The 12,418-nt window shown below is 16.9% G+C and overlaps 4 protein-coding genes across 4 annotated transcripts; 1 reads left to right on the top strand and 3 right to left on the bottom strand.

Moving 5' to 3' along the window:
• Positions 1–466: 466 nt before the first annotated feature.
• On the bottom strand, positions 467–2,519 carry PGAL8A_00494300 (conserved Plasmodium protein, unknown function; the record flags this gene model as incomplete). The annotated part of the gene is made up of 12 exons (XM_028673744.1): positions 467–505; positions 578–650; positions 756–848; positions 936–1,048; positions 1,121–1,168; positions 1,255–1,301; positions 1,386–1,449; positions 1,576–1,663; positions 1,743–1,876; positions 2,021–2,165; positions 2,237–2,344; positions 2,470–2,519. 12 exons carry the CDS (start codon positions 2,517–2,519, stop codon positions 467–469), a joined length of 1,002 nt encoding a protein of 333 aa, XP_028530166.1.
• A 795-nt stretch (positions 2,520–3,314) lies between these two features.
• Positions 3,315–3,845, bottom strand: PGAL8A_00494200 (ADP-ribosylation factor, putative; the record flags this gene model as incomplete). Its single annotated transcript, XM_028673742.1, has 1 exon — positions 3,315–3,845. The coding sequence occupies one exon, from the start codon at positions 3,843–3,845 to the stop codon at positions 3,315–3,317; it is 531 nt and encodes a 176-aa protein (XP_028530165.1).
• Positions 3,846–4,517: 672 nt separating this feature from the next.
• IF3b (translation initiation factor IF-3, putative) lies at positions 4,518–5,438 on the top strand (the record flags this gene model as incomplete). Its single annotated transcript, XM_028673741.1, has 1 exon — positions 4,518–5,438. One exon carries the CDS (start codon positions 4,518–4,520, stop codon positions 5,436–5,438), a length of 921 nt encoding a protein of 306 aa, XP_028530164.1.
• Positions 5,439–6,397: 959 nt separating this feature from the next.
• Positions 6,398–12,265, bottom strand: PGAL8A_00494000 (conserved Plasmodium protein, unknown function; the record flags this gene model as incomplete). Its single annotated transcript, XM_028673740.1, has 8 exons — positions 6,398–6,532; positions 6,626–6,773; positions 6,916–6,972; positions 7,084–7,186; positions 7,278–7,330; positions 7,503–7,589; positions 7,672–11,797; positions 12,226–12,265. The coding sequence occupies 8 exons, from the start codon at positions 12,263–12,265 to the stop codon at positions 6,398–6,400; spliced, it is 4,749 nt and encodes a 1,582-aa protein (XP_028530163.1).
• Between the last annotated feature and the right edge of the window lie 153 nt (positions 12,266–12,418).

Here is a 12,418-nt window from a genome sequence, read left to right as displayed (position 1 = left end):
ACAGCTAAACGTATAATAATATATGTATATATTTTTTATGATAAAAAGTTAAATTGGTATAAGTTTTTTAATTTTGGATTAACTTATTTGTTTTATTGTAATGAATATAACATTTATAATGTATAGCAAAAATAAAAAAACAAAAAAAAAAAAAAAATAGATTAATAACACATTTCAAATTAATTTTTTAAGTGAATAAAATTTATTATCTTATAAAAAAATTTTTTAAATTATATTCTTATGTATTTTTAGTAACCTTCACATATTTCAAAAAATTGTTTACAATGTTAATCGGTGAAAAAAAAATAAAGGAAATAAAAAAAATAATCAATTTAAATTATGAATATTTTTCTTTTTTTATGGTTATTTCATAAAAATAAAAAAAAAAAAACAAAAAAATAAATTAATAAAAGAATTTTATTTTATAAGATGTTTATTTTATTATATATTTAAATAATTTTTTTTTTTAATCTTCATTGAAGTAAATATTAACGTATTCTAATGCCTACAAATTTAACAATGAATTAAATTTTAATTTTTTTAAAAATTTTTTTTTTTTTTTTTCATTTTATCTCACTTTAATAGCATCTTTATCGTTCTTCATATCTTCTAATGCATTTTTAAATGCCTCTGAAAATGGGCCACTGTAACTATAAACACATAAAAATAAGCATATATATATATATATATATATATATATATATATATATATATATATATATATATAAAATACAATTTAATATTATTTAAAATACCATTGAGGCATTTGATTGTACAAACAAGACAATTTAAAAATATCAAACCAACTATTGCATTTTTCAACATCAATGAAAGTATTATTTGATTTCCTAATGAAAATTATATAATTATGATTCATATAGTTAATAATAAAATTATTATATTATCTTATTTTCTTTCTTTTTATTCATTTTTACTTAATAATTTCTTTTAAGTCAAAATAAATATTTGCCCAAGCAAATAAACTTAAACTTTTGGATGACAGTTGTACTGAAGATCTGTTTTTAATTAATTCATTTATTAGTCGTATCTGACAAAAAAAATAATAGTAAGATGTTAAATATTAAAAATTTATATATATTTTTTATATTTATTTAATAACAATAATTTTCCGTATGTTTTGCTCGTAAAATTCCAAAGATCTTGAATTCTGAATTAAAGACAAAAAAATAATGTATTTGTATTTTTATAATTATAAAAGAAGTTTTTATTTAAATAATAATAAATATATATTACTTCCAATTTTTTCTCTCTTGTGTTATGATAATAAAATAAATTATGTTCTGAATGAAAAAAAAAAAAAAAAGAGTTGATATAAATTTACACGAAATCATAATATTTTTATCAATTATTGATTAATATATAACCTAATAACAAATTGTGAACTTCGTTTGTTAAATAAATAGACATATTGTATGAATCATCGTAAATCTAAAAAAAAAAATAAAAAAAAAACATGGAAATATTTAACCATATATATAATTATTTTTCATTATTATTTTCAAATTCATTAAAATATCGTATAATTTATAATCATATATGTATATTCATTTTAACTATCATAGATTCTTCAATAGGATTATTTTTCAACATAAGCATTGATTTTATTGTTATTGTGTAAAAAGAACTTTCTAATTTTATTTGACTAATAAAAAAAAAAAAAAAAAGAAAAAATTTTCTAAATATTTCTTTTTATATTATATTATATTTTATATGATTATAACCTATTTTGTCTAACAAAAGAAAAAATTTCTCTAACATCATAAAATTTTTTTTTTGAAAAGAATTCTTCCATACATAATATAATATATTTGTTAGAAGGGGGACATAATAACCATCCATTAAAATATTTTAAAAACTTGAAAAAAAAAAAAAAAAAAAAAATCATAAATTCATGGAAAATAAATATAAAGAATAGGAATTATATAAAATGCTTTAAAAAAAAGTATTTATTATTTGTATAATTTTTTTTTTTTTTTTTTTATATATATAGAATAGTTACATCTTTTGCTTCATTTAATTGTTTAGTTCTTAAAATAAAAATAAAAAATAAATTAACATCTTGTTGAGTATTTAAATTTCTTCCAAAATTATAGTAGATATTTAATAAATGTAAAGACAGTTTATAGTCTTCTTCATTTTTTGATCTACAAAGTTTTAAAATTAATTATATTATTTTAATTTTATTATATTTTATTTTTAAAGTAATAATATTTACAATTTAAAGACTTCAAATAAGTCATCCATCTTTAATTTATGTAATTTATTTTTTTTGGCATAATTTTCTAATATGTCTATTTTTGATTTAATTAATGAAGTGTTAAAACTAAAAAAAAAAAAAAAAAAAAAAAATTAAAATATAAAAAAAACAGACATAATAAATTTGAGATGATTAGGAATAATATTTTTAATAATATAATTTAAGATTATCTTAAGAAATTTTATTTTTACTATCTTGCATTTCGTGAAAGATAATTAAGCTTTAATCTTTTTGTTGCCATTTTGTATAATGTTATAATAATATATAAATAAATAAAAAAAAGAAAAAAACAACTGTAAAAAAAATAGTTAAGTAATTTTATTAAAAAGTGAAAATAATATTTATGGGTTATGTTGGGTTATTTTTTAAAAAATATTATTGAAACAAATGTTATATGATATATATATATATATATATATACATTAAAGTATTTTAAAATAGAAAAAAAATCTATTATCTACACATATATGATTTTAATGTTTTCTAAACTAAATAAATAAAACAATATTTAAAAATAGAAAAGTGAAAATTAATAAAAAATTATAAAATTATTGCATAATATATTAAAACAATTAACAAAAAAAAAAAAAAAAAAAAAAAAAAAAAAAAAAAAAAAAAAAAAAAAAAAAAATTGATGTATGAATATAAAGGGTTAACAAAAGATATAATAACTTCTAACAAAAGGAAAAATAAATATTGAATATAGAGAAATAAAAAAAAAAAAAAAAAAAAATATACATATTTGATTCAGAAAAACGGAATCAAACATGTAAAATATATATATACATGTTTATGATATTCAAACTGTGTTCATAAATTTAAATTTAAATTTAAATTTGATTTTATATAAAAAAAAAAATAAATTTGAATATATATTTATATATATATTCATAAGTTATTAATATATATATATATATATATATATATATATATATATATATATATATATATATATATATATATATATATATTTTAAAACTATATAAAATTTTCTTCTAAAAATTATATTTCCGTTATATATTAAAAAAAAAAAAAATTATTTTATATTATTAACTAGCCAATCTAATGCCTCTGTAATACCAACATTTTTAGTAGCACTAGTACTGAATATAGCCCATTGCCTATCTCTTATTGAGGTTAAGTTTAAATCCTTTGAAATTTGAGATATCTGGAGGCAATTTGGTAAGTCTTGTTTATTTGCAAAAATAACTAATAAAACTCCTTCTAAATCTGGTTCTTTTAAAATCATATTAATTTCATATTTAGTATTAGTTAATCTTTCATTATCTGAGCTATCAATAACATAAATAATTGCATTTGTATTCTTATAATAGCATCTCCAATAGGGTCTAATAGATGATTGTCCTCCCAAATCCCATACTTGTAACTTTAAATTTTTATAATTTACTGTTTCTACATTAAATCCTATTGTTGGTATTGTTTGAACTATTTCACCTAATTGTAATCTATTCAATATAGTTGTTTTACCAGCATTATCTAAACCTAAAATTAATATTCTTATCTCTTTATTTGAAAACAATCGAGAAAATATGGACGAAAATAACATCCCCATTTCCTTTTACTTATTTAGTATAACACTTTATTTCTACTTCTGTTTTGAATTTAATCTCATATATCTAATAATTCATTATTTAATTTTTCATTTATATATTCAAAAAATTATGCAATCTTTTGCTACTAAATCACTTAATTATTCATAATATTTTTTACAAAACTATTTATTTAAACTATTTAACTGATTAATAAAATTCTTTATTCATACAAAATATGTTCATTTATTCATGAATATTCTTTATAAACTATTTTTATCTTTACTCATCCAATCTAATTTTTAAGTAGAGAATTATCTATCTATAATATCTTCTTTTTTTTTTATTTTTTTTTAAATTTTTTTAATATAATATGAATTTATGAATTATCTTTTTAACAAAATATTTTTTTATTGTATAAATAAAAATATAAGTATACACATACAATTTCTTTCTTTTTTTTTTTTTTTTTTAAATATACTTATTTACATAAAATTATTCAACTAATTTTTTATTAAGGTAACAAATTTTAAAATGAAATTTAGTTTTTACATTGAATTTCTACATAAATTCCTTTTTGCAGGAAATTCTTTTTATTTTATTTTTTTAATTTAAAGAAATGCATTATTTAGTAATTTTCCTAAAACTTGTTGGAAAAAAAGAAATAAAATTTCATAAATGAACAAAAAATGAACGTATTTTTGTTAAATAAAAAATTAATTCTGCTTCCAACTTGCAATTTAAAAATATTATGTGATATCTGCAGATTGTTTTATTCTTATTTTACAAATAATTTTTTTTTCCAAGATAAGTGTTTTATCAAGAATATAAATTATTCGGAAAATACTGATTATCAAAGATACTTGTATAATAATATATTAAAAAATTGTTTTTTTTTTTTAAAAAAAAAAAAAAATACGTTAAATGAGAATTCAAAAAAAAATGTAGAGGAAAAAACAAATGATGATATTAGAAGTAAAAACAAAGAAGATAGTGAAATAAAAAAAGATGAATTAATCAATTGTGAAATAGATAAAGATGAAATAAATAAAGTAATAAAAAATAAAAAAATAAAAAAATATGAAATTATAAATAATATAAAGGAAAATGATACATTCTCTAGTAATACTGAAAATGATAAATATTGTTCTTTCAATAAAAAAGAAGTTTTAAATTCAACGAATTATAAAAGTTCCATTTATTATAATTTTGATCCATCTCTAAAAACAAAAAGAATTCAAATATATTATAATTGTGAAATGTATGATATGGAAAGAAAAATTAAAAAAATTAAAAATCTTCTAATGAATGGCTTTCCAGTTGATATTCTTTTAATATACAACACTGATAATATTATAAACAAAAGCTCAGAAAAACAAAACAAAAAATTTAAACAAGAAGAAAATGAGAAAAATAAAATACATGAAACTAATAAAATAACAAAATTTGTTGAAACAGAAAAATTGAAACAAACGAAATATTCTTTACACATTTATATTAAAACTAATTTAATATTAAATAGTATAAAAAATATTTCAGTTGTAGATCAAATTTTTAGGCATTTTAAAAATAGAAATCATATTATTCTAATTAAAGTATATCCCAAGTGAAACTTTATTTAGTATGTATTGGTATATTTAAATAAAAACTTGTTTATTTTATCATCTAATAATATATAAAAATATCATTAAAATTATATTTTAATATAAGACACATTTATATGTTACAAAAAATAATTTATTTTTAATTTGTTTTTTTTTTTTTTTTTTTTTTTTTTTTTTATAATATTATTTATGTTTTTTTATATCATTAAAATTTATTATGTACTATATCTTGTTTGTTTTATAGATTAATTTTTTTTTTTTTAGTTTTCTTATTATTTTTCATATTTATTTTTGTATTATTATTTGTTTTTTTTTTTTTTTTTTTTTTTTTTTTTATAATATTTTTTTTTTTTTTTTTTATCATTAAAATTTATTATTTTTTATATTTGTTTNTTTTTTTTTTTTTTTTTTTTTTTTTTTTTTTTTTTTCTTTTGGTTATATTATTTTAATAAATTCTTTTTGATGGTTGAGCGTTTTCAAAATTTAAAGACAAAACATTGTTTTTTCTAATGAAATATATTAGATGTTTTAAATAAAACAAAACAGTGATAAAAACAAATATACGTTAAAATTATAATTCATAAATATAAAAATTCACAAATGAAATAACAAAATAATTTTATATTATTGTGTTAAAAAAAAAAAAAAAAAAAAAGGAATTTAAAAATGGTTGTGTGCAATTATTTATGCTGACTATGGATTTTTATTTAAAAAACTTAAGGAAATAATAATAAAATAATAGGAACATGCATTAATAAAACAAAAAAATAAAAAATGAAGATTGTATATAAACAAGCTGTTTATATATTAATATTAAAGTATATAAGTGCTTAAAAATAACGTATATTCATTAAAAACTGTATAAAAAGTTAAAAAAAATTCAAATATTTATTGTATGTACAGTTCATACTTTAAGTAATATTTCAATATTCTTAATCCTTTATAAAGTATAGATTAAAAAAATTTAACTATCTAAATGATGAATATCAAATACTCTAACAGAAAAATTATGGGAATCATTAAAATCAACTAAATCATCAATTTTGCTTTTTTCCATTTTTTCATATTTTTCATATAATTTATATAATTTTTCTAATACCTAATATAAAATAATTAATAAAAAATTTACGATATAATTCTACATAAATGCATATATATATATGTATATATTTATATATGTATAAATGTTTACATTGGTGACTTTTGAGAATACTCCTTTCTTTTTTATTTGTGAAGAAACACATTTTTCCCATGTAATTCTAACAACTTGAATTTTGTCTTCAGATAGATTTAAAAATGGATTTAAAAAATACAATAAAAATAAATTTATAGGGCATTCACTATAAAAAAAAAAAAAAAATGGTAATTTTTTTTTTTCTTTATTTTTATATGTAATATATATATGCTTTATTTAATACAAAAACATATGAGTTATATAAATGAGTGTATATATGTGTTATGTAATAATTTTTATATCATTACTTAATTATTCCTTCGCACATTTTTATGAAAATTTGCCTATCGTAAAAATGTTTGCTTCTATAAATAAAATAAAATGAACAAATAATGTAATTATCTTCAAATAAGTATACTTATTTTTATTTTCTTTAGTTTTAATGATTTTTGAAAAGAATTTTTTTTTTTTATTACTTTGCAAACGTAATTATAATTTTTTTAATTAAAGAAATTTCATCTCCATCAATGAAATAATTGCTTTTTAGTTTAAAATTATCTTCATTTGATATTATTACGTCTGCATAATTAAAAAAAAAAAAAAAAAAATTTATAGTTGTGTTTTGCGTTTCTCTTTCTTTTTCTTTTTTTTTTTTTTTTCATGTATTAACCACTTTGATATTCTTCTAAGGGCAATATTTTTCCATTTCCCTTAAAAAAATTACTATTAAAATAATGGACAAATATATGAATATGAATTTTTTCAATTATCATAATATATGTATATATATTTAAATATTTACACATATATCTACATGATTAATTATACATATAAACAAATGCAATAACATATTATTATACAAAAAGTTTAACAATTTTTTTTAATGTCTTTTTACTATATATTTGGACATCCTTTTTTTAGAAATAAGTAAAAATAATTTGATGTATATGTGCGAATTAAGGCGACATCGTCCTTGCATAATCTTATAAAAAAAGAAAAATACATATATATATATATATATATATATTTACATATATTAAAAAAAATAAAGAAATAAAAATTACTTCACAAATATTGGGAAAAGGTACTTTCTTATTATAGTAGTATCATCAGTTTTTAATACTATCTTAAAAATAATTTTTGATATTTTTTTTCTTAATGAATAATTTACTGTTTTAAATTCTAATACATTGAATAAATATGAAATAAGAATCTTTTGTATTTTATTTGGAAAAAATAAAAGAATTTTATCATAATTTTTTAAAATAGCCTTTTTAACTAATACATTATTATCTTTTAAAAAGTAATAAATAAAAAAATGAAAGAAAAATAATTGTGAATCTTCATTGTAATATCTCCTAAACTTATCTATAAATTTTATATAGATATTTTCATAAATATTTAGGAATTTTTTATAAAAGAAAAAATTTTCATTTTCTTCGTTTATAAAAAAGTCACTTTCATATAAATTTGTATTTATTTGATTTTGTATTTTTTTGATTTTATTTTTGTAATTATTCAACTTTGTATATTTATTATCTTTTATTTTATCTTTAATTTTTATTTTTCTATCTATATTTTCATTATCCCCATTATCTTTATTATCTTCTTTTTCTTCATCTTCATCTTTATTTTCATTTTTTTTTTCTTTTTCTATATTTTTCTCTTCTATACTTTCTATTTTTCCTTTTTTTCCTTCTTCATTGTTTTTCTCTTCTTTATCCTCGTTTTTTTCATCATTTTTTTGCTGTATTTTTCCCATTTTCTCTTTACTTTTTTCTTTTTCTACATCATATTTTTCATTATCTTTTTTTCCATTTCCTTCTTTTTCTTTCATTTCTTCTTTTTCATTATTTTCTTCTTTTTCTTCTTTTTTTCCATTTCCTTCTTTTTCTTTTATTTCTTCCTTTTCTTTATTTTCTTCTTTTTCTTTCATTTCTTCTTTTTCTTCTTTTTTTCCTTTTCCTTTTTTTTCTTTCATTTCTTCCTTTTCTTTATTTTCTTCTTTTTCTTCTTTTTCTTTCATTTCTTCCTTTTCTTTATTTTCTTCTTTTTCTTCTTTTTCTTTCATTTCTTCCTTTTCTTCTTTTTCTTTCATTTCTTCCTTTTCTTCTTTTTCTTCATTTTCTTCTTTTGTTTCATTTACATTTTTTTTTTTTATTTGTTTTTTCTCTTCATGTTTCTTTTCATCTTCCTTTTCCTCTTTATAATTATTATCAGAATCATTTTTTTTTTCTTCCTTTATATTTTTTCCTTCGATATATTCTATATTCTCATACTTGTCTTTTTTAATCTGCTTTTTATTGTTTTCTGTTTCATTATATTCTTTTATGTCATACATATCTGTCTTATCAATATTTAATGGATTTGCATTTTTATTAATTGATTTCGTATTTTTTATATTATCTACATTATCGTATTTTGCACAATTATTGTTAAAACGCAATATTTTTCCTGTAGTTTCTTTCTGAATACTTCCTTTGTTATTCATTTTTCTGTAGCTTTTGTTTTCTACTTTTAATGAATTTGTTAATGTGCTCAAAAATTTTTTTCTATTAGGTATTTTTCTTTTTTTCAGAAATTTATCAATATTTTCATGCTCATAATTTAATTGCTCATCGCTAATAATCAAAAAATCGGAATTTAAAAAATTTTGCAAAATATCAAAAAAGAGCGATGCTATAGTTTTTCTTATAAAGTAATAAGGATATGTGCATATAAAAAAGAAAACATGTGAAAAAAATCGAAAAAAATATTTCTTAAAAACTAAGATCAAAATTGGTATATAAAGAGTGGTAATATATACTGAATTTATATTATGTGATTCAATAATATTACTAGAACTATCAAAAATATATTTTTTTTTTAATAAATCAATATCTATATCCCCAATATTGTATATATCATTATCATCATTATCAATGTTATCACTATTCTTACTTTTATTTTTATTTTCCTTTTTTAAAAGCATTTTTGTATATACAGTATTTTTTTTAATTAATTCTAATTCATTATAAAAACAACCTTTAATTAAATTTATATCCGTGTCAATATTATGGTTGAATGCATTATCTATAATTTTTAATTCTTTTTCATTTAAAAAAGAAAAATATAATTTGCTATTACCTTCTTCAATATTATCAACTTGTTCATCTATTTTTTTAAAAGTATAATTATTATTGTCATATATTTCAAAAAAATTTTTTATGCTTAAACAGAAATGGTTATTATTAATTATTAAATCATTAATTAAACTATTGTTAAAAAAAAATGATGATGACGATACTTCATCACTATTTTTTTCATTAATGGAAAAATTATCATGTGAGTTCGAATAAAACTTTTCATAATATATACTCGTTTTTGTATCTCTATTTTTATATATATCACTTTTACCTTTAATTAAATTACATAAAAAAAAATTTTCTACGTCATCTTCTAAATATTCATCATTTTTTTTTTCATCATTACTTTCTCTTATATCTGCATCAGATTTTATTTCATATGTTTTATTATATTCTTTTAATTTAAATTCACTGTTATTAGACAATATATTTGTTGAATATTCATCACTGTTTTTCATTTTTTCGTCTTCTTTTATATTTTTTATTTCGTTTTTTTTTTTATATTCCTTTGAACTTTTTTTGTTATTTTCTTGTGATTTCATTTTATTCTTATTATTTGTGTTTTCATCAAAATTAGTTTCATTATTTTTTTTACCATAATCTAGTATATATGATTCAACACTTATTTTTTTATTTATTGATATATTTGCCTTTACATTTTCTTCATCTGAAAAATTTGCATCAATAATTTTTTCCTCTGTTTTATTTTTAACTGAAATATCTTCTACTTTCATTTTATCCGGAATCAGAGAATTATTATCTTCATTATCATTCATGTTTTTAAGATTACTGGATAACTCTTCTTTTATGTAATTGTTATTTAATTCCTTGATTTTGTCTAATTTTAAACTTGTATCATCACTTTTTTGTGAAATATCATAATTAATAAAATAATATAATGAATTAATTTCACGTTTTTCATTTGAATCAAGATGATTAAATTCACAATTACTTACTTCTATCTCATCAAAATTATTAATTGATTCTATTTTATTTTCTTGATTTTCATTTATTTTGAATTCAAGATGATTAATTTGACTTTCTGAACTGTTCAGAAAAAAATAATTACTTTGCTTTTTAGCTGTTTCACTTAAATAATTCAGAGTAAATAAATGTGAAGAAAAGACGCTATTAAAAAAAAAAATCAATTTACGAATATAAAAAGGATGAATTAAATCAATATCCTCAAAATTGCATATAAAAGAAAATAGGTTAATTAAAGAATAATAAAATATATATAAATTACAATTTTTTAAAAAATTATTGTATATAGGTACAAAAAAATAAAAAAATACAGTCTTAGAATATAGTGAAGATATATGTGCACAATTATATATATTTATTATTTTAATAATATCGTTTTCATCACTGCATAATTTTTTAAAGATAATAAATATTCCTGATAAATCTTCTTCGTTTAGCATTTTACATATATTAAATAAATGAGAAGATATATATATTTTACTTGAAAGATCTTTATTTCTAAGAAAAGATTCCATATAAGGAATTAAAAAAGAAAAAATAATATCTTTGTCAAATATATAGCATATCTTAACTAATAAAATAAAACCTATATGTTTATATTTATCATTTGATATAAGTGATAGTATAAATGGAAAAATCACTTTTTTTCTACTTTTAGAATTAATATGCGTAGATAAAATTAACAATGATTTCATTACATTTCCTAAGATATTTTTATTTTCATTATTTTTTATAAATTTTTCCATTATCGGAAATAATAATTTTATTATGTCTGTGCAACCATCATTATCGTTATTATTTTGTAATAAATAAGCACATAAATCTCCAATTTTATTACATATTTCGTTTTTAATTTCTAAATTATCATTACTTAATTTCAATATTAATGGATATATATATCTCTTAAAATTATCATAATTTATATCCATTAAAAATTTCATTAAATCTTTTACAAATATTATCTTACGACACTTTAAATTGCTGTTACCATACAAAATTGCTTTCTCTAATGAACTTGCATTTTCATCAATTTCTTGGTTTATATTTTCAAGTTTTAATTTAAAAAGCGTAAATGTCATACCTATGAAAAATTAACAAGCAAATATATATATTGAATTAAGCTAATACAACACACTAGAATTTTTGTATTTAAAATATTCACACATAAGTTTAAAAAAAAAAAAAATATATACATATAAATGATACTTAATATAATATAAAAGATGTAGAAAATTACTAAGAAGAGAAAAGAAAAGAAAAGAAATACATATGTGTATACATATAAATGTACATATATATATATATATATATATATATAACAAAATATAAAATTTTCTTTATAATTTTTCTGAAAACTCTATATTCACCATATAATTATGGCGTTTCTTTTTTTAATTTTTTATTATAATATATTTTTCAAAAATAATTTTTCATATTTTTTTTTCTTTTTAATTGATGTCTATTATATATTATAAAATTTCTATTTATATTAATAATAAATTATTTCACCTGTTAACTTTGAAAAAATTCCATTTTTTTGATTTACCATTTTTTACATATTTTTTTATTATTACTATGATTTTTATTTATATTAATTTCAATAAGAAAAATTAAAGAGAAAAAAAAAAAATAAAAAAGGCACAATTTTATCATTGTCGTTCTAATATTTAATTCTCATGATAAATTATGTTCTCTAAAAAAA

The sequence above is a fragment of the Plasmodium gallinaceum genome, assembly GCF_900005855.1.
Source record: "Plasmodium gallinaceum strain 8A genome assembly, contig: PGAL8A_v1_141, whole genome shotgun sequence".
Classification (NCBI taxonomy): Eukaryota; Apicomplexa; class Aconoidasida; order Haemosporida; family Plasmodiidae; genus Plasmodium; species Plasmodium gallinaceum.
The sequence above is the reverse complement of the archived record's forward strand: the minus strand, read 5'-3'. Positions and strand labels throughout refer to the sequence as shown.